This window comes from Miniopterus natalensis, chromosome 4 (genome assembly GCF_054644295.1).
Source record: "Miniopterus natalensis isolate mMinNat1 chromosome 4, mMinNat1.hap1, whole genome shotgun sequence".
Classification (NCBI taxonomy): Eukaryota; Metazoa; Chordata; class Mammalia; order Chiroptera; family Miniopteridae; genus Miniopterus; species Miniopterus natalensis.
Genome location: NC_142084.1, coordinates 60,316,287 through 60,341,489, shown reverse-complemented (window position 1 = coordinate 60,341,489; position 25,203 = coordinate 60,316,287). Strand labels below are relative to the sequence as shown.

The 25,203-nt window shown below is 35.9% G+C and overlaps 1 protein-coding gene and 1 non-coding gene across 2 annotated transcripts; both read left to right on the top strand.

Annotated features, from left to right (window-relative positions):
• Positions 1–1,208: 1,208 nt before the first annotated feature.
• ESCO2 (establishment of sister chromatid cohesion N-acetyltransferase 2) lies at positions 1,209–24,479 on the top strand. Its single transcript, XM_016213885.2, has 11 exons — positions 1,209–1,265; positions 2,557–2,625; positions 3,397–4,228; positions 7,817–7,910; positions 9,911–9,968; positions 14,060–14,186; positions 15,322–15,453; positions 16,164–16,253; positions 17,515–17,658; positions 19,131–19,306; positions 23,030–24,479. The coding sequence occupies exons 2-11, from the start codon at positions 2,573–2,575 to the stop codon at positions 23,160–23,162; spliced, it is 1,839 nt and encodes a 612-aa protein (XP_016069371.2). The 5' UTR covers positions 1,209–1,265; positions 2,557–2,572; the 3' UTR covers positions 23,163–24,479.
• On the top strand, positions 9,613–9,776 carry LOC148093309 (U1 spliceosomal RNA). The gene has a single exon (XR_015714494.1). It is a non-coding gene; the product is annotated as a U1 spliceosomal RNA (small nuclear RNA).
• Positions 24,480–25,203: the final 724 nt, after the last annotated feature.

The following is a 25,203-nucleotide window of genomic DNA, read 5'->3' as shown; positions in this document are numbered from 1 at the left end:
CACTGGGTGCTCACTGCCAATCGCGGTGCTTGACGCTTCTTCGTTCATAAATTTTGAATGAACCCAAATTCCTCCACTATTGTCATTCTAGCTCCAGCACTTGTAAGGCGCGCCTTTGGGCATATTCTGTGCTTCATTTACTTCCCCTGCAAAGTGAAGATGAACAGAGCAGCTAATTCATAGATTATTTTGCTAGGGTTAAATAAGTTAATGGCAGGAAAGGGTTAGAACATAGTACTAAGATGAGTTGTTAGTGATATTCCCTACGGGCAATATGCCTCTTGGATTTGGACTACGACTGTTCTGCCATTAAGATCTGCCAACTGTTACCTGTGAGACTGGGCAAATTCCAAACTGTGAATCTCAGATATCTTCCTGCTGTAAAGTAATGATAATCTTACTCCGGCAAAGCTCACACAGTACTTAGCTTGGACCCATTTCTCTTATTTCATTCTGAAGTTAAGGGCATCATTTAAATTTACTTAAAACTAAAAATGTTCCAGAGACAGTACAGGAGCTGATTACACAAAGATAAAAGCAATAGCTAACAACCAATAGACTGCTTTAGGAACGTTCCAGTTCCCCAAAATAAGAACCTAGTTATGTCCTATAAATAGTAATTGTTTTCAAGCCGTCGGTTTTATTCTCTGCAAAATGGGAATGATAATACATATCTCATTGATTGTGATGTGCAATAAATAAAATAAAACACGTTAAGCGTGCAAGAATGCCTGGCACATAGCAATATTAATAACATTGATTTAATTTTTTACTTGAAAAATTTTAAAAATGAGCTACAAACCTAACGTATTACTAATTTAAAAAAGCTTAACGCTAAAGCTTCAAATTTGAAATATAACTGCCTCAAGAATATGGAAGAGGCTACTCCACAAAAACTTACACCAAGCGACCCCCATAACGTTCCAGAGGGCGCCTTTATTCTACAGAAAACTACAATTCCCAGAATGCACTTTAACAAGGCCTGGGGAATGGAACTCCGCGCTGCCGCAAGGGATTGTGGATGGCTTGGTTTCCGGGAGTAGCGAGCATTTTGCCTCCCAAGGGCGGGAGAATCTTGGAGACCCCCTCGTAAATGGGTGGGGCAATAACTAGTGTGCGACCAATCATCGAGCCAGTTTCTGGAAGCGCTGAGAAGCGGCGAATCAGAACGCAGCAGCTTCCGCCTTGCCTGGCGCGCGATAATTTGAACACAGTGGCGGAGCAACTGGCTTTGCGGAGGAGAGGTCGCGGGCTCTGTGGCGCAGGTAATTGCTGCAGCGGGCTGGGGCTTGGGATGGAACACCGAGGATTCTATAGAACATGCGGAGGGTGAATGTCAAAGAGAAAAAGAACTTTTGCTCTGGGCTGGGCGCGTCGGCGGCTGGAGGCCGAAGCCACCAACCTGTTCCCCGCACTTCCAGGTCACCGGGTTCCAGTCTTCCCGACGCCGTAGTTTTATTTTCTCCTGAAAGGTCTTCTTTTCCTCATGCAGCCTTAAAAGGGTCTTCCCGTAAGCCACAGCTGGACATTAATTCCCAGAGACCCTGGTCTTTCTGTATGTTTAACTTTGAAATCACGCTTGTGTCATTTTTAAAATATAAGGGGAAAGGGAAGGGGAAAGTTTTACTTAGCAACATGCCATCTGCTCGAGAGTTAAGTTGGATGATGCTTTGTTTTCAGTAGCCTTAGAAGGTCAGGGTAGTTTATAAAAGAAAACAAGCGGCTTGGTCAACGCTCCTCAGCGAGTAAAATAGGAGAGGAGCTCTGGCCGGTTTCCTCCTGGTTAGAGCGTTGGCCGGCGGACTGAGGAGTCAGGGTTCGACTCGGGTCAAGGGCACGCACCTCGGTTGTGGGCTAGATTCCCGGTCCCTGTCGCCGCGCGTGCGGGATGCAGCCAATCGATGTGCCTCTCATATTGGTGTGTTTCTCTCTCTCCCTTCCGCTCTTTCTGCGAAGTAATGGAAAGAGTATCCTCGAGTGAGGACCTAAAAAAAGAAAGAGGATTATGCTTCTCCCGTTTTCTTGCTGGACTCTGATGAAAGTTAGCAACCCTTCATTGGATAAGCAGGCTATTGTAAAACAGTTACACCAAAAAGAAAATGTCTTAAGTAGAATATTAAGGAAGCATAGATGGAATGGAAACATAGGGCAGCATCTAACAGTGCCAGGGGTGGGGTGAGGGCAATGGCAAGGAAGGCATCGCAGATGAAGAGTGTTTAAACTTGGTATGAATCAATCAGGCTAATTAAAGGAGAAAGTGTGCCCGGAAATGGGGTAAAAAATACTTCCTTTTTGGTAGGATCATTTCCCTGCTTGAATTTCCTGTTCTAATTGCTACTGTGATGTAGTGTTTTTCCTTTTCTTTTTTTTTTATTACCTTCATAGTTTAAATCTTTATTGAAGTGATTTGCTTTAAAAATAATCCTTTTTTTGGATTCTTTATGGACCCATTACCCATCTGAAAAATTTTTCAAACTTTTAAGGTATAATTTTGATATGATGACTTTTATGTACATTGGATGAATTTGGTTAGTATAATTGCCCTGTTGCTTTTAGGAGTTCAATTAAGAAGATGTCAGCTTTTACTCCGAGGAAAAGGAAGCGGAATTCTTTGAACTGTGACAAGTGAGTCTCATCCTGTGGGTGGAAGAAACGCTTAGAAAAGAAAAATTCACCTTCCTGTCTTTCTTATCCTCTCTTAAAACTTTCATTCTTCCACTGGCCTACTCCTTGTGGCTATAGTATTTTATATTTTAATTCTAGTCTGGAAATATTGTAAGCTTTCATAATTATTTAATGCTTTTGCAGGAAATCAGAGAAAGAGCTGTTTCTCTATGGCTTTGAAATGTATGTCAAATCTTTCATTACCTTGCTCCTTCCTGCTCTCTTATGTAATAGTTAGCATAGTATTTTGCATACAGTAGATGTTTGTTTGTAAGCAATCCTAGAAAGTCTGTGTGCTCAGTACTTACTATATGTCGTACTAGATATAAATTACTCCCCACAGAGCAGGCCCTAATTACACAGAATTAATCATTTTAGAGGACTTGTAGCCACTCAAGCAAAGTATATGAGCTATAATTTGTATATGGCCAGAACTTTGAAATAGGTTTTAAAACACACACACACACACGTATCTCAAAGCTTTGTAAACAGTGTTTTCGCAAACACTCTCTTACTTTTGAAAAATATTTGAATGCTTTGTTTGGTAACAACAGAATTTGAGAATCCTACTGTTAAAACTAATAGATAATGTGTATGGGTGGATGTTTGGAGGAGAGAATGTATTGTCTTTTAGTGTGACCATTGGGTAGAATTGTTTATTAGCAGTAGATTGATATAAAAACTTGAAGCAAAATAACATTTCTTATCAATGAACTTTGTTTCTTTTCATAGCCTATTATCAGCCATTCCATCAAAGAAATTAATTTTGGACTTTACTGAAAATATATTTTCATCACCTAATAAAAAATACATTTGCCAAGGTAGTGATGAAAATGAAGAAAAGGTGCATTGCTCTCAACAAGGCCCTTTCATTTCAAGTCTGCTCAAAACAACTAAAAAAGATAGATTACCATCTGCAAATCAAAGTTCACCTTTTAAATCTTGTGTGTCTACTGTATCCTTTTACAACAAAAATAAGTGTTACCTCAATCCATTGGAGAGAAAGATGATAAAAGAGAGTAAATCCATTTGTCTAAAAACTAATAATGAAGATAAGTCTTTTCCCAGCATAACAGAAAAAATGCAGGAAAAACCAGTCTGCTCCAAGAAGATGAAGAAAAAAACACAGAAGAGTTTAACTGCTAAGGGTCAACCAAGTTATAAGTGCATCAAGCCTGTATCAAAGAATTCTAAAAATTCCAAGCAAAATCGAGTGGCCTACAAACCAATTGTAGATAAAGAGAATAATTGTTATTCAGCTGAAAATAATCTGAATGCTCCTCGAGTTCTAAGCCAAAAAGTCAAACCACAAGTAACACTCCAGGGTGGAGCAGCATTTTTTGTTAGAAAAAAATCCTCTCTTAGAAAACTGTCTCTGGAAAATAAGCCGTTACTGGGACTCACGCAAGAGAATAAATCAGAAGTGATTAAAGATTCTGATGTAAAGACTGTCAGTGAAAGAAAAAGTTTTGAGACAAGGCAAGTGCCACAGTGCTTGTTACTAGAAAAGGAACTGAACATTGAGCTGCTGGGTTCAAGAAGTAAAAATGAAGAGAAATTAAAGGTAAAGAAAACTAAATATATCATTTTTAAAACTAAGTTGGCTATATAACAAAACTTCAATATACATACTATATATGTAACATAATTGAACAACATTTTATTTTTCTTTGCTGTCTGGAGGACTGCTTTTATGAAACCAAATACAGTGGTACCTCAGTTTTCCAGCGTCTCCGTTGATGAACATTTCGGTTTACGAACGCCATAAACCCGGCAGTAAATGCTTTGGTTTTCAAACACGCCTCGGCAGTTGAACATGCCACACGGCTTCCACTGAGGGCAAGATCCTGAGGCTTAGCTGTCGGCTGCTGATCCCTCAGTTTTCGAAAGTTTCAGAACTTGAACAGTCTTCTGGAACGGATTACATTTGAAAACTGAGGTACCACTGTAGTATAGTTTAATCACTGTAAAGAGTTTAGAGGCGGGGTGGAAAGATGGGACATTTCTCCCCTTTTTGTCTTAAGGAAGCCTACCAACATTTCCTTGGAATTAAGGTATACATTTTATTAAATTCCCTCATGACTAAAGTCCAGAGAAGCTTAACTTTTATTTAGTAGTCAGCGATTAAACTATACTAGAGTGGTACCTTGGTTTTCAAATGTAATCCGTTCCAGAAGACCGTTCAAGTTCTGAAATGTTCGAAAACTGAGGGATCAGCAGCCAACAGCTAGGCCTCAAGATCTTGCCCTCAGTGGAAGCCGTGGCATGTTCAACTGCCGAGGTGTGTTCAAAAACCAAAGCATTTATTGCCGGGTTTATGGCGTTCGTAAACTGAAATGTTCAACAGAGACCGTCAAAAACCGAGACCACTGTATTTTATGTAGTATATTTTCATGGTTGCCATTCTATGCTTTTTGATCTTGCTCATAAATTTAACACAGCTAGCCCAGACTAGTGCTGTGTAATAGAAGTAGAATACCAACTGCATGTAATTTAAATTTTTCTGTGTCCACATTAAAAAAAGTTTAGCGTGATATATTTTAAGTGTTACCATTTTAGTATAATCAGTATAAAAAGTTATTAATGAGAGATTTTACTTTTTATTTATACTAAGTCCTTAAAATTCATGGTTATTTCTCTTGCAGCATATTTCAATTGGAACTAGCCAGTTGTTCTTGCAAATTCTCATTAGCCACTTTTGGCTGTAGACAGTACAGGTTTCCCCTTCTACTGTTGCCTTTCTATCAGTAATGTCATCAGAGAAAGTTTTTTTGGTTTTTGTTTGTTTTCAGGTAGCTAGGGACAGAAAGCAGGTGAGGCAGCAGGCTTTAAGAAAGGCTGTCTTCCAGTGTGGGGTTTCTATGTCTGTAATGACTTATTTATACTTATCACAATCTTTGCAGCTGGAGAAATGACAGGCTTTCACACAGTGCCCAGTACAGTCTGAGACTTTATATATTAAACAGTAGTTATTTATCTCCTCATGTACCTCCACTCATTGTTCTCTTAATTGCCTCCTCTCAAATTCAATCCCAGATCATATCTTTTATAGTCACTTAAATTTCAAATCTCAATGACAAAGATTATATAAATTGGTGGCCAGTGAACCATATCCAGCCATGAATGTTTTGCTTGGCCTATATAATGCTTAAAATTTTTTGAGCCAGCATTTTTTTTTTAAATGCAAGATAACAGGTTTCTCGTGCTTCTTGAAAAATTGAGGTCTTGCTAATAAGCCCTCATTCCTGCATGGTAATAATCTGCCAGAACAGAGTATGAGGCTACTATTTTGACATGTGTGGGTTCTTCATTTCCCTCCGCTAAATCAGCACATGTATACCTATTTAGATCAGTTTTGCTATTAATTTTATTATTTTGCTATGCATTTTACTTACCTGCTGCCCTTCTAGGCATTTAAGTTTGCAGTTCCCATTGTAAATGTTTCTTCCTGTTTATCAAGTATTGCCAATTATATATTGTTAAATAGAACATGTTCTGTGGTTACGCAGTGACAGTCTAATTCTACTAATTCTTCATATCATTTCTGCCAAAAAAAAAAACTCCACCCCAAAACGTATGTCTTTGCGTTTAGGTTACATGGGTATATAAGTTTATCAAAATTCACCAAACTGTGTACTTTATACCTGTGCACTTCACTGTATATAAATGTGCCTCAGTTCTTAAAAATTTGGGGACCAGTTCAAGTTAAAATTAATTTCAATCCAGCAAAACAAAGTGGAGCACCCAGCCATCTCCTGGTTAGTATCCTCTGTATTTGGTGCAGTGACATGATGAATTCTTTGCAACACTCTTTTCTACCTTATTTTCCGAGCTTCATTTTAAGGTGCTTGATATTGGATTCTGTCTAATTGTCATCAGTCTGAGAAGCTGTGCTTTTGTGCATCTTAAATTTGTGGAACTAGGTTCTCCTCTCTTAAGAGTTTGTTAAATACCCACTACTAGTATTCATCTCTACTAGCTAAGGGTGAACCTGTTTTCATTATTGGGTACATAACCTTTCCCCAATTCATTATGGAGCCCTGAGATATGGCAAATTGATGGGTTGTCCCATCTCTACCAAGATATTATGGTCTTGAATAGAAGTTCTACTTTAAGCAAAAGTTTTTTCCTTTCCCCCAAGCTATATATTCTCTAAATCTCACCAAATAGTAGTGTTGGTGAAATTTGTCAGAATTTTTTTTCTACTTTGTTTTCCCCACTTCCCAGCTGCTCCCCAACAGGAGCTGGAAGCCTCTCCAACTACTCCAGAATGTTCTTTTTCTTTCTTTGGCTGCTTGTTTCTTTTTTCTTTTTCTTTTTTTTTAAATATATCTTTATTGATTTCAGAGAGAGGAAAGGAGAGGGAGAGAGAGAGATAGAAACATCAATGATGAGAGAGTCATTGATCGAGCCCGCAACCCGGGCATGTGCCCTGACCGGGAATCGAACCCCAGTCGCCTAGATCCTAGGTCGACGCTCAACCACTGAGCCACTCCCGGCCGGGCTTGGCTGCTTATTTTTAAACTTTATGACAAAACATTGTCCCTTTCCAGTTTGGTGGCTACTGGGGAAATTTTTGCCATTTTCACTAATTTTTTTTGTTCAATTTATTATAGAAAGGATGTTTTATAATCTTCATTTTGCCATCTTTATCAGGAATTATAACACATTTTTGACAGGATGACAAATTACAGACTTAGATATGCATACTGTGTCTTTTAAAAGGTTATCTATACTGCCCTGGCCAGTGTGGCTCAGTTGGTTGGGCATTGTCCCATGCACCTAAAGGTCACAGGTTCGATCCCCAGTCAGAGCACATACACAGGTTGTGGGTTTGATCCTAGGTTGGGACAAATGTGAGAGGCAACCAGTTGATGTTTCTCTCTCACATCAATTTTTCCCTCCTTCTCCCTTCCTCTCTCTCTCTAAAGTCAATAAAAACATAATAAAAAGTAAAAAGTTATGTACACTTAGTAAATATAGAGGAAATTTTTCTTAACATAGGCTGAAAATTGAGGATTTAAAATCATGTTATAAAATAATTCATAATCTAGATTTTTGTTTTAGAAACATCTATTGGAATTCATTCACTAAATAGAAAATGATTAAGAATTGTAGGTTTTCTTTAATTTTACTTATTCATTATCTTCAGGATTCATCAAGTGGAATAGTTTCTTCAAGGGAACATAAACCTGACGAATATAAGTGTTTTCCTTTAGAAGATTCTCACAGTGAGAACAAGGCAGGTAAGAGAAAACTTCCCAAAATGAGTTTATTTACTTATGATAATACTTCATTACATGTATCAATATGAAATCATATACAATATTTTGGGTTTTTTTTTTTTTATATTTAGTATGTGTGCCTGCATTTGTACCTTTGTGTTTATCTTGGTGACACTATTTTGTGTGGTAAGCAATGCAGCACGTTTGTTTGTCTGTTTTTTTTGTTGTTGTTTTTTCTAATGCAGTGCATTTTTAAAAGGAGGAGACAAGGAGACCTTAGACTGGAACTTAAAACAAAATATTGATGCTTAATTGTTCTATGGGATGTGGTCAAGTTACTTAAACACCCTAGAGCTGGGTGGTCTCATACTTACCCTATCTTTTACCCTAAATAACAGGAAGAACTAAAAACAATTTATGTTTTATATTTGATCAAGTCCCAAATACAGGGGTGGGCAAAAGTAGGTTTACAGTTGTGAGTTCATGAAACACAAGAGTTTATTCTTGCATTATTGACTAATTGTTGTATTATTTTCCATGTGAAACACCTGGAAACCTACTTTTGCCCACCACTGTAAGAGCAGAATTTACTAAGCCATAGAAAGGACACTGAATTGTGCATTGGAAACTTGATCTAGGTCTGCTACTAATTAACTGTGTGATCTAGAAAAGAGATCTCTAAAGTAAGGGGTTAGTCCTAATTTTTAAATTCCTCTTTAATCTGAAATTCTATTACTAATTTATAGTGTCATTGTTCAGTTAAACAGTATTTACTAAACTATGAATTTATAAAGAGGTTAATTAACATTCTATTTACCAACCAGGTTCTTGGTAACTTTACCTCATTGGTTATATCTATAAATTTGGAAATAAATTTAAATTCTAGGAGTAGACATACTGACTATATACAGTGAGAAACTAGGTCATAGGAAGAAAATTTTAAAAATATAAAAACTAAAAGCATAATCTGGAACAATAGCCCTTAAGAGTAGATGTATATACATATATATAATTTTATAAATATGTATGTATTTATATAAGTATTTGTTTATAATGATTGTTGATAGTGGAAATAGCTAGTATTTACTGGGTGATGATTATGTACTAGGCAGTGCTAAGTATTTAGTATGCATTATGTTTCCCATGGTTGTGCTATCACTGATATAATGGAACATGTAACAGAAAAATAATGGCTTTCTTTTTACAGTAGTTATAAAATTTTCTTTGTGTTTGTCATCTATATGTCTTCGGTGAACTGTCTATTAAATCTTTTGCACGTTTTTAAGTGGATTGTTTTCTTATTGTTGAGTTGTAAGAGGTTTTTTTGTATTTTGTATGTAAGTCCTTGATCAGAAATATGATTGCAAGTATTTACTCCCAGTCTCTGGCTTGTCTATATATTTAGTATTTTTTGTACAGCAAAAAGTTGAAATTTGATCAAGTCCAACTTAATTTTTCTTTCATGTATTGTGTCTTTTGTGTTTTGTGTAAAAACTTAGCACTAAACCTAGGTTCGTGCAAATTTTTCTCTTATATTTTCTTCTAGAAGTTTTATAGTTTCATATTTTACATTGAGATGTGTGATCCATTTTGAGCTAAGGTATAAATGTGAATGTTGTCATTTTTCTGCATATATATGTCCAATTGTTCCAGCACCATTTGTTGACTATCCTTTCTCCATTGAATTACCTTTGCCTTTTTGTCAAAAATCAGTTAGTTGACTATACTTACCTGGCAAGGGAGATACCATGATCATGAAGGTGGTTTTCCCAGGGTGAGGCTTATCCATTGCACTCTGGTTGTGCTGACCCTTGCGTTTTCCCCAAATGTGGGAAACTCAACTGCATAATTTGTGGTAGTGGGGGACTGTGTTTGTGCTCTCCCCTGGGGGGAAAATCAGTTTACTGTTAAGCCTTCACGTTAAGTAATGTATTTTGGTCTATTAGCTTTTAAAATCTTAAGATATAAAGCTTTGAGTTTATTTTGTAATACAAATTATTGTCATTTTTTTCCCCTACCAGTTTCTCCTGAGTCCATTGTCTATCCCATCTTCAATTCAGCTACAGTCAATACAAAAAGGTAGGATTTCCTCTTATTTTAATGTTCAATGATTTTTTAATTATGAGTCTTATGGGTCTCTCCTTTTTTTTTTCTTATACTATTTAATTTGGAGAGCAGTTTTTCCTTCTCCACTAAGAGGGTCTTAAGAATAGAAGATGAAATCATACCCTTTCATAGAAACTTCATGAGAACCTAAGAGTTGAGGGAAGAGAAAGGTCTTTATGGTCTTGAGGAATAATAATTGCTAACATTTTTATGTAGAACCTGGCCCATAATAAGTAGTTTATATCCATTATCTCACAATCCTCACAGCAAGCTAGAAGGAAGATACTAATATCAGTTCCATTTTTAGCTGAGAAAATTTAGTAATTCAGCCACAGTTGCACAGCTGTTACGTAGCAGAGCCAGGACTAGAATCCATATCTGAATCAAAGTCCATTAGGCTATATTGCCTTCCCTGGGTAATATATTAGAAATAGTTAATGTTTAATGATTATTTACAACCTTATGATGTAGGTACCATTATTATTCCCATTTTATGGGTGAGAAAACTCTGGCCAGAAGAGTAAGTAATTTGCAGCAGCTTGGTATTATAAATCCCAGCTGAACCTCCCACTATCCTGGTCAAAGCTAACAGTGGGGTGTGGGGAAGCATGAGTAAATATGAGTATGATAGGTGAAAAGCTCTGAAAAAGAAGTTTCTTATAGTCTGAACATTTTCCTAAGCAGCTTTGGTACTTCTCTCCATATTTGATGATAAATAGCTATAGGTACTGAGCAAGGAACTTCCTAAATTCTACTCTTAGGGGTTCCTCACGTTAAATCACCTCAGAGATTGGGTTGGATAGGCAACTCTCCCCCTTCAAAGGCCGTAGTCCTAATTTTTTCACCTTTCCCTTTTCTCATTTGTCTTTCTTCATGACTCTTTATTAAGGGTTGACATCTATCACAATTACCTGATAAAAGTGTGTAAATTAATTTAATCTAACAAGGAAATATTAGGATACTGTTGGGTGAGTCATTTGAAATTGCTCTTTATGTATGACCCAAAAGGTCAGATGTCATCAGTTTCTTACGGTTTACTCTACAGTGGAACCTCGGTTCTCAAACTTAATTCGATCCGGAAGGCTGTTGAAGAAGCAATTTGTTGGAAAACCGAATCATTTTTTCCCCATTAGAAATAATGTTAATTGAATCACCCCTGAATGATTCCGTTTTAACCTTTCCTGGACACAGTACATGTCCAATGTATTGTTTAATCTAAAAACAAACACTTCTTTTCTTAAATTTATCTAACCACCCCCTACTAGCCTTAAAGAAATCACTTTTAGCACTCCTTCCAGGTGTGCAGCACTTTCACTTTTTCACATATCATGCATTGCCTCCAAAAAGAAATGCTGTCACTGTCTAACTGCTTTTCATTAATCCAATTCATTAATCCAAATCATCAAGTTTTTCCTACCTCTTCAGTTGCCTGTGATTTTGTTTTTTGAGTGCTTATACATCCTTAGCAACATCAGCACACTTAATGGCCTCTTTATGTTTTAAAATTGGGCTAATAGTCCACTTCACCAACAACAAAAGCAAAAACCGAAAATATTCACGGCACAATTTCCTAAGTTGTTAACAAAGGAGGTTCAGCTGTAAACTGGCTTGAATTCTCTCCCTTGTGGCCAGAGGGATGCTTTTTGTGAAGTTGATGTATTGTAGGAAAGGGTTGTCAGGTCCAGAACTGAATTTTTGTTCGAAAATGGAAACATTTTTTCCCTGAACAACTTGGTCAAGAACCGAATTGTTCAAGATGAGAGATGTTTGAGAACTGAGGTTTGACTGTATTTTTACTTTAGGTAGACTACAGTTTCTCTGGGGTCATGGGTTCACATTCGTTTTTTTGTTTGTTTATCCCTTCATTTAACACACAGCGCTATGTGATAATTGAACTATACTGAGGTTTTAGAGACATGAAGATAAATAACACATGGTCCTGCTGTGATTAAAGAAGGGTAGGCATTAAACAAATACATATAATAAAGTGTTAAAATTTCTAAGATAGAAGTAAAGAGATTGTGGTCATGCATGCTGGGATGGGAAAAGCTGAGTCACTTAGCAAAGGCTGCATAAAGAGGAGGGTTTCGGTAACCTGGACGAGTGTTTTCTATACTATAGGTATTTATCCGTAGTAGCTTGTCAAATCAGTTTAAGGACATTATTTAGTTGTATGTGTGTATCTCCATCGGTCATGATATAAAATATATTTTGTACCATAGGTTGTGAAGTCACTTTGAAAGCCATTCTAATTAAATGATCACAATGAGACAGCTTGGCTTAGCTTAAAAGCATTAGCTTTTTCTCACTGTTTTCTTGTCAGTTTTTTTTTCTGTTTGAATCTTTTGCTTTAGGTGCTTGGTTTGTTTCCTTGCCTATTTTCTCTTACCTCTTCTCTCTAGAGATATCTATTCCTTTGCTCCTTGGAAAACCAAGGTCCTTTGTTCTATAAGGCAAGGGTTACAACCTCTGTGCCAGGGTGGTTGGAGACTAGAGCCAACTGGAGAATGCATGCCCCCATCTGAAAGAACATGTGCTGTTTAGCGTCATCTGGTGGGTTCTTTGAAGAAATACAAGTCTAGAAATCTTATAGTGTCTCTTGCAGTATTGGAAATAAGACATTTTTAAGTGAAATCTCTAGATTTTTAAATTATTGGTAGCTAATCCAAAATTTTAAGTACTGTGTGAGTCATTCAAAATTTATCTACTAGCTGAATTTAGCCTGAGGGGCTTCAGTCTACAACCTACATAAATAAATCCCAGAATTCTTTTCTAATTGGAAAAGGTTTCCTCTGCATGTATCCAGCCAAAAAATTTTTTTCCAAAGAATTTGAGAATAGTAGGGTGCTGCTTTAGGTATGAGAACAAGTGCATGTATTAACCTCAACCACTGCCCAAGTAAAAGGTTGTTGGGTCTCATATGCTGATGGCCGACTTCCTGTGGACCTGTGAGCCTTACTATTAGAGTCTACTTATTTGTTGTAGTATTCCAGCATTTTCTGTATACTCACATGGGTAAATATTGTCCTAAGATTTGATAAAGCAAACAAGATTTTTTTTACAAGCATGAAGTCAAGAGATCCTGCATATGTGCATATGATACCGTAGATGAAAGTCCCTTGGATTTGGAGTTACAAGACGAGGATTTGAGTCTTACCACCGTTCTTTACTAGTTACTGTAGACGAAAGGGGCTGCATACTAAACTTGAAAAGCTCAGGGCAGGTCTGCGTGGCAGCCTTGCAAACTCAGAGACCTAAAATTTACCACAAAGGATGGTCTGAAAGTAAAACTTTTTAAACATAAGCAATTTATGGTTGGTAGCCATGTCCTGAGGCAGTATTTTCCCAACAAAGGTTAATTTTCACTTTAATTTAACTAAGCCTGTCGATTATCTTTTGACATCTGAGATAACATACCTGATTAACATGTGCCTTTGCAAAACACAGTAATTTCCCCTTTTTCTGGGCCCTCAATGCACCAGGGCAGAGACCACCAATTCTCTCATTGTTTTTGATATCTTGTTGACTGTTGACTGTTAACTATCCTGTACCCACTTATGTAAAAGAAGTATGTGTCTGTCATTTTACTTTTTATCCAATCCCCGAGCCTCGTTTTGCTTGCTCCTACTTCTCTAATCTATGAATTTCATGCACCCCACTTGGGTCTTTGAATTTCATGCAACCCACTTGGGTCTTCTTCTTTGATTGTAACCTGTAAATCAGGGTGCAAAACTGCAATTCTCAGGAGCATTGTTTCAATCCATTGAGATTTTGGCTCCCTGGCAGTTGTCGACAGTTTGGCTCAAATAAACTCACAAAAGATTCTTCACAGGTTTGAATGTTTTCTTATGTTAACATTACTTTACCCTAAGTAAATTACTGATCCTCTTAGTGGGCCTGAGGTTTCTCATTGTTCCTGGTCTTATTACTTTATCAATTTATTGTCTATAGAAAGCAATAAAAATTGTCAGGTGCTCTGCAGATGTTATATACATATCAGTTTTAATTGTAATTCCTTAAACATTTTAAATTATTAAAAATGTTTATCAACTTTCTATTTCAAGATCTCTAGTTGAAGAACAGTCTTCTGTGGGATCCATCAGATCTACTAACTTACTGAAACAGATCAACACACAGAAAAGTACTAATGCCAGAGATACAAATAAAGAAACAAAAGACCAGCTCATCATTGTGAGTAGATTCAAAACAATGTTCCACCTATATATAGCTCTCGCATATAGAACATGAAATCACACATATTGTCTTAGCATAGTTAACATGGGTTATAGATATTCTAAGGTTTGTAAATGTCAGCTTTGTTGTAATGGCAGCATATAAAACTAGTCAAGTATAGTTTCAAATTGATAGTGTTGGGTGATGCTAGTAATTTAGCAGAATGCTGATGAATGAGTTGTCTTCAGATAAGGAAGATTATTGTTGATCAGCAAAAGATTTAATGAGGATATCTACACTGTATTGGACCTGGGTTTGGCAAACTATGACCATGGGCCAAATCTAGACCATGGCCTATGAGCTTAAAATGACTTTTCCATTTTTTAAAGGTTGGGGAAAAAGGAGAAGAATATGTGACAAATCATCTGTGGTCTGCAAAGCATAAAATATTTACTCCCTGGCCCTTTGCAAAAAAGTTTGCCAGCCCCTGTATTAGACTGTTCAGAATCTGGTATTTTCAGTAGCATTAAGCAAGGCCTTATGAGATAGAATAGGGGTTAGTTAATAGCCACGGCATTGAATATTCCTGACATCCCTATATTTATTAATTTATCTGTGCTTACCTTTAACTTTTATTATGTATTATATTTATTTTTATCAACTCATGGGGCAAAGAATTTTGATATTCCTAAACACTTAAGGGAAACACATATGTATATATAATATAGAAGTCCTAAAATTTTTGCCCTTCCTCTTTGAAATAAGGCTTTTTTAGGTCTATTTAAGAGCTTAATAAAGAAGTTTCCATTGTCCATCTTAGCTATAAGTTTTATGATTTAATCTTATTTCTTCTTAGAACTATGGGTCTATCTAGCTAAATAATCTTGATTTTTTTTTTTAATTTTTTTTTTTTTACACTGTCCATTCCAAGAGATAGTTACATTTCTTGTATTAATTTGTTGCATTTTTAGGTCTTTTTCATTTTGTAAGTAGGGAGGGAAAGGAGGGTATAGTAACCAAACTTTCATTTAGTATTTAACTTGTGCCAGCATAAAAGAAAAATAAGGAGACATTTGAATGAATGGTTACATGAACTAAGTGTGGAGCTATTGTGGTATGTTTAGATGGCTGCCCCCTGCCCCTTCATTAACAGGACGCAGGTCAGAAACATTTTGGAACCACCATGTGTAAGTCCTGTGGCATGATCTATACTGCTTCCAACCCTGAAGATGAAATGCATCATGTTCAGCATCACCACAGATTTCTGGAGGGAATCAAATACACAGTAAGTAAAAAAATAGTCTTTCAACTTGTTCTGAAAGTAAAACTGCTTTAAAAGATACATTTCTATTGCTTAAATATTAAAAGATCTATATATCCATAAATATTTCATCATCTGCAGTTTTGTTGTCCTTAATATTTGCGGCTGAGAGTATTTAAAAGTTAACTTTCTTAAAAAGTGCTATTTTAAACTACCCTAATATAAGAGAAGTATTGTTCTAGGTTAAGTGAATACCCTGTGTTCATACCTCTAGCTTTCTGAGCAAAGCTGAACAGTCAAGATACAAAATTCAAAGACTTGAGGATTCCTTTCCCTGCTTTAATTTCTTCTTTATAAATAGCCTTAGAAAACAGCTTTTCTATGACTTCTCCAGGCTTTTTCTTTTCTAAGAGAGGCCTCTTTATCAAGCAACTTTCTAGTCCAAATACATCCTGTTGTTGGCCTTATCTTTGTGCTTGTACCTGCTACTCAAATGCATCCTTCCTCCCCGCCCCACCCCAGTTTTTATTGCTATAGTTCAGACCATAATATTTTAAGCCTGGTTTATTATCCTCCCCTCCCCCATTTTCCTGCTCCTAGTAATTTTTTTTTTCCAAGTTAGTAGGTATGATGGATATCATTACTGTTCTTTTTGTCCTCTCCAAACTAAATTATTTAATGCTTTGGGGGTTTTTCCCTCTTCAAATTAAACTGACTTTTTTTTCCTTTGGTAGGGCTGGAAAAAGGAACGTGTAGTAGCAGAGTTTTGGGATGGGAAAATTGTGTTGGTCCTGCCACATGATCCAAGTTATGCTATCAAAAAGGTATGGAGTAGTGGTTGCCAGAGGGAGGGGGTGGGGGGCGAAGGGAGTCTTAATATGTGGTGACAGGAGAAGATATGCTTTGGGTGGTGGGCACACAGAGCAATATACAGATCTTGTAACATAGAAACCCACACCTGAAACCTATATGTTCATATTAACCATTGTTCCCCTGATAAATTTAATTTTTAAAAAGAGGTATGGAACATTAGCTTGCTTATTTTTAAATGTTTTTATTGATTTCAGAGAGAGGGAGAGAGAGAGAAACATCAATGATGAGAGAGTCATCACTGATTGGCTGCCTCCTGCAAGCTCCTGACTGGGGATTGAGCCGGAAATCCTGGCATGTGCCCTGACCGGAAATCAAACTGCACGCGATTGCCTGGATCCTAGGTCAATGCTCAACCGCTGAACCACACCTGGCTGGAGGGAACATTAGCTTTTTAATCCTTGTTCTCCTCCTACTCCCTCCCCCACCAAGAAATCACCTGTGTTGAAGTGTAAAACACCTTTGCTGATAATCCACTTTGGTGCACACGTGAGGATTATTTTCACACTAGTTCATACAAAACTGAACTCGGAATTACAAAACAAAGGAGTCACAGTTGGAGATTAAAGACAACAGGCGTTACCTTTATCTTCCATATGTGAAAGATAACCTAGACTTTTCATTGTTGAGAGATGAATAGACCCAGAGACTCTTAGTTAGTGAACAGTTAGCCCCAGTGAACAACAAATAAAAGGGAAACAAAATCTCTTTTGACACTTCCTACTCCTTCTTCCTCCCAGGAATCTGAATTTTTTTCTGCTGAAAGTGATCTTTGAAATAGGGACTTGCCCTAGCCAGTTTTGCTCAGTGGTTAGAGCATCAGCCCTCAACTGAAGGGTCCTGGATCTGAGACCAGCCAAGGGCACATACCTTGGTTGCAGGCTCCATCCCTTGCCCTGGTGGAGGCATGTGTAGGAGGCAACCAATTGATGTGTCTCTCTTATATCAATGTTTCTCTCCCTTCCACTCTCTGAAAAGCAATGGAAAAAATATTCTTGGATGATTAAAAAAATTTTTTAAATAAATAGGTTCTTAAAACCCTGTTTCCAAAGTGGTGGGTACATGTGTCAATAGTGAAATAATTTGGGGGGGGGTATGTAAATTTAAGAAATAAAGCTAAAATGATAGTAAGTATAAATTTTGTGTATATAATTATATATAGTTTCTGTTGTACTTTTTAAAGCAAATTTGCCTCTTGGTTTTTATGTCATTTAGGTAGAAGAAGTGCAAGAACTTGTTGATAGTGAATTGGGCTTCCAGCAAGTTGTTCCCAGATGTACAAACAAAATCAAAACTTTTCTCTTTATATCTGATGAAAAGAGAGTAGTTGGGTGTTTAATTGCAGAGCCCATCAAACAGGTATGTTATAAGTCTTTTAAATTATTGGCATAATTTGTGAGCAAAATTAAGTAGTTGGGAGACATCTCAATAAGTATTTAAGACTACTACCATAAATTACATTTTTTCCCCCTACTCAGACATCCTTGACCATATGAATAATTGAAGTTATTCTGTTAGTATTTGGTATTTTGCTCTGCATAAGCAGGGTAAATAAATCTTATGTTCATGTAGTAATTTCTATATAGTGATTTAAACTAAGCAAATCTATAGAGCCCAGTTACTGAATATGTGGCTTAGCACAAGTCATTATTTGTCCCTTAATTGGAATCTATTTTAGGTATTAATTAGCAATGTTCTAGAAAAGGAGTTGGCAGACTTGCCTATAGGCCAAATGTTTTTGTAAATAAAGTTTTATTGGAGCATAGCTATGCTTATTAATTTCTATATTATCTGTGGTTGCTTTTGTGCTAAATGGCAGGGTACAATGGGTGCAAGAGACCACATGGCTCAAAGAGCCCAAAATATTTGCAATTTGGCTCCTTATAGAAAAAAGTTGTCAGTCCTTATTCTAGAATAGAGTTTTTGCCTTCAAGGAGCTTATAGGGTAATCTTTAGCTGGAGATTTGTAGTTCAAATGTGTTGTTCTTACTTGACTGTGTCATATTCCACACTTATATCTCCTTCCTTTTAAAAATACTTGTCTCAATACGTCTTGAGATGAAGCTAGCGTAAATTTATATTATGCTTTTTGGTGGGGGGGGGAAGGTTGATGGGGTTATAAAGAGGTAGTAGCAGGAGGAAGGTTTTTGTGATGATGCAACACCTCTGTATTTTGGGGGTGGTGGTGATTAAATGAATAATGAATACAGGTATAATGAGTTGTCATGAAACTATGCACATATATTATACCCATGTTAACTTACTGGTTTTGGTGTTGTATCATAGCTATGGAAGATGTAACCCTTGGGGGATACTGGGTATAGGATACACAGGTCCTCTCTGTACTAGTTTTCAACTTCCTGTGAATCCATAATTATTTCAAAATAAAAAGTTTTCTTAAAAAACCTTAGATGCCAACCAAATTTCATAGTTAACATGTAAAAATCTTTTTTGTGTTAAATATATATTTTTCAAATATCATATATACATTTTAGGTTGGAAAGAATGGGAGAAGTTTATGCATTTTATGTACTAAAAGTCAGAGCCTGATTTTTTACTTTTTTTTTTTTAAATAAAAGAGGGAAATTTCGTAATGGTGTGTGATACACTGGCATGTTGGGAGAATCTCAACACCACTAGTATTTTTTTCAAGCATTATGTGACTATAAAAGGATAAGAATTCTATAAGTACAAAAGAATTTTAACACTTTTAGTGAAGGTATAATAAGATTAATTCTAGATTCTTAAGTTTTATTTAAGGAATGGCTTTTAAAAAGAAATGTGAACTTATCTGTATCATTAACTCTGTATGCTTCGATGTATCATTGCAGGCCTTCCGTGTCCTGTCTGAACCAGCTGGTCCAGAATCCCCAGGCTCTAAAGAATGTCATAGGGCTTGGCAATGTTCAAATGTACCAGTACCTGCAGTCTGTGGGATAAGTAGAATCTGGGTCTTCAGATTGAAGAGAAGAAAGCGCATTGCAAGGCGACTGGTAGATACTCTCAGGTAAGAAATAAAATGGATTTAGACCCAGATTAGCTTTCCTAGAACTCTTTCCAGCGCATGACTCAAAGGGAATGAGGTTAGTAGAACACTTCTGTATAAATTCTGTCAAAGTCAGGCAAGTGTTGGCACTGAAAAAACACACCAAACTAAATATACTCAGTTTAGGGCACAACATTCAAGGTCTGAAACATTCTAACAAGGTGCTTTTCAAACTACCTGTGGTGAAAAACTAGTTTAATTTGTTACACACCAACACTTTAATAAAAAAAAAAGATGAATTGCTAGACAAAAAGAAAAACAAAACCAAGAAATGGAAAATGCCCTAATTTTATTCTATTCAGCAGATGTAAAATTACAATATATTTAATATGATTAAAAAATAAAACAAAGAAAATAGACGTTTAAAAAAAGAATTACAGAAATTGTACATGTCCATTGATAGTGTGTGAGTAGGTAATTAATGCTTACTAGAACTTGTAGTGTAACTAAGGTAAAAGTGAATTAGCAAGACAACCCACAGAATGGGAGAACATACTTGCAAATCATTTACCTAAATAAGGGTCTATTATATCTAGAATAAAAGAACTATTTTAATACAACAATAAAAAGACCTATAACACAATTTAAAAATGGGCAGGATTTCAGTAGACATTTCTTCAAAGAAATACAAATAGCTGATAAACACATGAAAAGGTGCTCAACATAATTAGCTATCCAAACCAAATTGCAAATCAAAACCACAAGATTCCACTTCATACACACTAGGATGACTAATCAAAAAGGGAAAGTAACAAGTGTTGGTCAGGATGTGGAGGAAATTGGAATCTTTGTACTTTGCTGTAGGAATGTAAAATGGTGCGGCTGCTGTGGAATGCAGTCTGGCAGTTTCTCAGAAATAAACTGTTACCATATGACCCAACAATTGTACCACTGGCTATATATGTAAAATAAATGAAAGGATAAATCTACACACTAGCTGGTATATGAATGTTCATAACAACATTATTCATTAATAATAGCAAAAAAAAGCATAAACAGACAGGTTCATGATTAATGGATAAATACAATGTGGTATATCCATACAGTAATACAGTAAGATATTATTCAGCCACAAAAAGGAATGGATTAGACACATACTACAACATGGATGAACCTTAAAAACATGCTAATTGAAATAAGCCAGTCACAAAAGAGCCCATATTGTATGATTCCACTTACAGAAAATACCCAGAATAGGCAAATTAATAGATAGAAAGTAGATTAGTGATTTCCAGGGACAGAAGGGTGAATGGAGAGTGACTGCTAATGGGCACAGGGGTTTTTTGAGGGGTAATTTAAGTGTTCTGGAAATAGATATTGGTGATGGTTACACAGTTTTGTGACTATTACTAAAAACCACTGAATTGTACACTTTGAAGGATTGAGTCATAGTACATGAATTATATCTCAAAAATAAATGAGCAGTTCTCCATTTTAAACTCCTGTGCTAACACTATATATTGATACTTAAAGTTTCTAATGTGAAAAATTAGCTTGTTTCTTGCTCATGTTACTTTACCTAATCTAGGTTGGATGGGTAAATTTACTCTCAACTTCTGTACTTGATAACAGATTACCAAACAGTGCCAACCACACTTTGGCCAAACCAAGAACCACACTTTGAGTAGCACTATTCCAGCCTTTTGAGATGTACACTTTTTAAGAAAGAACACCGAAGACCACTGTGGGGACCCAATCTTTGGTCATAATCCTACTCAGCCATAAAGGGGAGCAGTGAGCCCTAGCCAGTGTGCTTCGTGGTTAGAGCATCAGCTTGCGCACCAAAGGGTCTTGGGTTTGATTCCCCATCAAGGGCATGTACCTGGGTTGCAGATTCAATCCCCAGCTGGTCGGGGCTCATGCAGGAGGCAACCAGTCTGTGTGTCTCTCTCCCCTCCCCCCTTCCACTCTGAAAAGCAATGGGAAAAATATCCCTGGGTGAGGATTAACACACACGCACAACAATAAAATAAAGGAAAGCAGTGAGAAAAATTGGCATCTATATAGAGGTTTTTATTGGATAGTTAGTTGTGAAATACCTCTATTTTCTATATTTTATATTAAGAGATACATAAATAAATATGATATGAGGAATCCAGTCTCTAAGCTAGTTCCACCAGGCAGTGGTCTAGTGCTTCTTAAACTTGAAAGCGCACATGAATCACCTGGAGATCCTGTTAAAGTGCAGGTGCGGTGCAGCAGGTCACTGTGTGGCCTGAGATTCTGCATTCCTATTAAGCTCTCAGGCGATGCTGAATGTTGCTGGTCTGTAGATCATATTTTGAGTACTAAGGCAGTAGGTTATCTCTAAGCAGTAATGAATAAAAATTAAGTTGCCCTCAAAGGAGAAATATAAAACGCATTGATTTGAGAACATGTGTGTCTTTTCTTACACATCTGAATTGAAGATACAAATAACATAATTGACAGCTATCTTTTACCTGAGGAGCCTTAGGTTGAATTGTCTCTTGACTATACAGGCAGTATGTTTAAATCCTCACGAGTAGAATACTATTCCTAGTTATTTTACAGAAGAATCACCTGAGGCTCAGATGGGATTATTAAGTGCAAACTTACACTGATGAGCTAGTAAAAGGACAGTTAGGACTCAAACCTACAGATGTAACATTTTTTCTATAGCTGATATCATTAATAAAGTCAATAAGAACTATTTAATCAAACCAATATTTTGCTTTGGACATTTAGCAATAAACTTTGTATTCAGTTATATAGTAAATACCAGGAGCTTATATTTTAGTTTCTAAATTGATGCAATTCTTTAATTTTTTTATTTTGAAGTAATTTTAAATTTACAAAGAGTAGCAAGAATACTAAAAAGAGCCCCCTATTGCCTTTGCCCAGATTCATCAAGTTTTAACATTTACTGTACTTTCTTTGGACTTCAGTGTGTATTTCTTAAGAACAAGGATATTCTTACATAAGCACAGTTCAGTGATCAAATTCAGGATATTTAATATTGATATAATGCTTTTTGTCCAACATATAGTTCATATTTCAGTTTTGTTGTCTGTCTCAAGTGTCCTTTATAGCAGTATTTCCCCCTGTGCAGGATCATATATTGCACTTAGTCATCGTATCTCTTTAGTCCTTGTTTTCCTTAACCTGGAACAGTTTTTTAGGCTTTGTCTTTTATGACATTGAAGAATACAGGCCAGTTACTTTATAGGCTATCCCTCAATTTTGTTGAATTCTTTCAACCACTTCATTTTATTACTTTTAATCCTAATTGAGCTCTGTATCAAGGAGAGTTGTAGTCAAAATGCAAAATAGATTTTTGCCTTCTTAGAGCTCTGAGTGTGTGGTGTAGTTGAAAAGAATTACTTACACATTTGGTTAAAATTGGTGATGGTTTCTTTGGTTTTTAATTAGCAATATTACCTCCTATTAGTAGCTTATTATCATGGATCACCTGAGTCAGGTGTATAGTTTGTATGATTCCCTTTGCCTCAGCAGATTTTTTTCTGGACCTGTTTTCTCGTCTGTGAAATACTAGACTTCTAAAATCTAAAGCATTAAGTCATTTTATCAATAAAATGTTGATTTTAATTGAGTATTTAAAGAGATTTAATTTTTATATTTGAATTGCTTTAAAATAAATTATGCTGTTTAATCAAAATTTAAATTTGATTCCATTGTTAAATTGCCTTTTCCTCTTTTTTTTAGGAATCGCTTCATGTTCGGCTGTTTTCTCCGCACTGATGAAATAGCATTTTCTGACCCAACACCAGATGGCAAGTTATTTGCAACCAAGTACTGCAACACCCCTAATTTCCTTGTATACAATTTTAATAACTAAAACCAATTTCAGTTATAGAATAGTTACTACATGGATGAATTAAGACAGCTTCTTGCCATACAATAAGAACGATTTAGTAAATGTACTGAGACAGGCACACACACAAAACCTGTCTGCTTTGTTCCTTATATAAGAGTTGAAAAGTCAAGGACAGATTTGTTGAAAATTATCTGGAGATTCAAAGAAAGGAAAAATCTTTGGATGGTGTATATATACTGTCTACTACTCTGAATCCTTAATTATGAAACTTTGTAAATATAACTGGAAAATTACTTGCCTTTTACATAGGAACACTGACAAAGCAAGGGTTTTCCACAGAAATGTGACTAGTTACCTTTTATAAAGCACCACTGAACCAGGATTTCTCATGCTCAATCAAAAGCAAATAGGAAAATTTAAAGACAAATAATTTTCATGCCCAATTTTTAAAGGTAATTCCTGAATTCTGTACAGAATTCTCACCTTATAGGTAGCAGCAAAGTTGAATATATTTAGAAAGTGTTTCAAATTTCTAGTTTGTATAATAGAGTAAGACAGTAAAGAATAAGATTTCCATGTACTTTTATGTAGAACAGAATTCTATAGCTTAATGTTTTACATCTTTTTAAAGATTATTAATCAAAAGCAGTTCTTGCCAAATTAATTCAAGTTAAACTTAGTAATTGCACTACTGTAATTTAACTTATGGTGTATGAATATGCTAATTGTGCTACTTTAATGACCTTATTACTGATAATTGAAATGATCAACAAAATGGATGCCCAGTGGGATTAGATGATTCATATGGTTACATTTAAAATTTTTTTGCATGTCTAAAATACACCTTACTTGTTCTGAGACATCTAACAAAATGTATAGTGTCAGAACCAAGGTTAGTGAATAAATATTATATCTAGGCCGATGGGTCAGAGAACATGACATGTGAGTATACCTAAATGTTTTAATCTCTTTAAAAATCATAGTTTTCTAGTATAATTCTTGGATACTTTGAAAAGCAAAGAATTATTCAGATTGTTGATTCAAAAAACCATTTAATTGCTACCTGGCAATAATACTCTAGGGAAGTAGTTTCCCAGGTTATAACTTTATGTAGAATATGTTCATTTACATTCTTTTTTTTGCCTATAAGTTAACATAGTTCCAAAATTTAAAGGCCTGGGTTCCAAAATGAATGTGGAAGCGTTAAAATGTGTGTAATTATGCAAACTTTTTATTTTCTGCACTGATGTTTTTTGTTTTAAATGTTTTAAAAATGTTATTAATATTATTTGCTTGTTCAATGCTTTTGTGATGGATCAATTAAAATCTTTTTCAATATTCTCCTTGTCTATTCTCATCCAATAGAATGTACTGATTTCCTTTTTAAGTTAATTTTTGCGGTTATAATAGTACACGTTCCCCCTGACCCAATAGCTCAATTGGTTAGTGTCATCCCAATACACCAAAGTTGCGGGTTCAATCTCCAGCCAGGGCGCATACAAGAATCAACCAATGAATGCATAAATAAGTAGAACAACACATTGATGTTTCTCTCTCCCCCTTCTCTCTAAAATCAATAAGTAAAAAACTTTTAAAAATAGTACATATTCTTTGTAAAAAATAAAAACAATCATTGAAAACATATCCATCCACACAAAAACCTGCACACAGATATTTATAGCAGCTTTATTCATAATTGTCAAAGCTTGGAAACAACAAAGATGTACAAACAGCTATATCCAGGCAGTGGATTACTGTTTGGCACTAAAGGCATGGAGGAACCATAATTGAATATTAAGACAATCTGAGGCTACATTCTATGTAATTCCAACAATATGACATTCTGGGAAGGAAAAACTGGAGACAGTAAAAATATACGTGACTTCCATGGGTTGGAGGGAAGGATGAGTAGGAGCACAGGAATTTTAGGGCAGTGAAAATACAGTATATACTGTGTATAATATGGTGGGGATACATGCTATTACACATTTGCCTAAACTCAGAATGGACACAAGAGTGAACCCCAATTTGTCCATGTAGATTAATCAGTTGCAACAAATGT

Coding starts and splice junctions, on each gene's coding strand:
- ESCO2 (XM_016213885.2), top strand. CDS start 2,573: ATGTCAGCTTTTACTCCGAGGAAAAGGAAGCGGAATTCTTTGAACTGT. Junction 15,454..16,163: donor TGGAGGGAATCAAATACACA/GTAAGTAAAAAA, acceptor TTCCTTTGGTAG/GGCTGGAAAAAGGAACGTGT. Junction 19,307..23,029: donor CGACTGGTAGATACTCTCAG/GTAAGAAATAAA, acceptor TCTTTTTTTTAG/GAATCGCTTCATGTTCGGCT.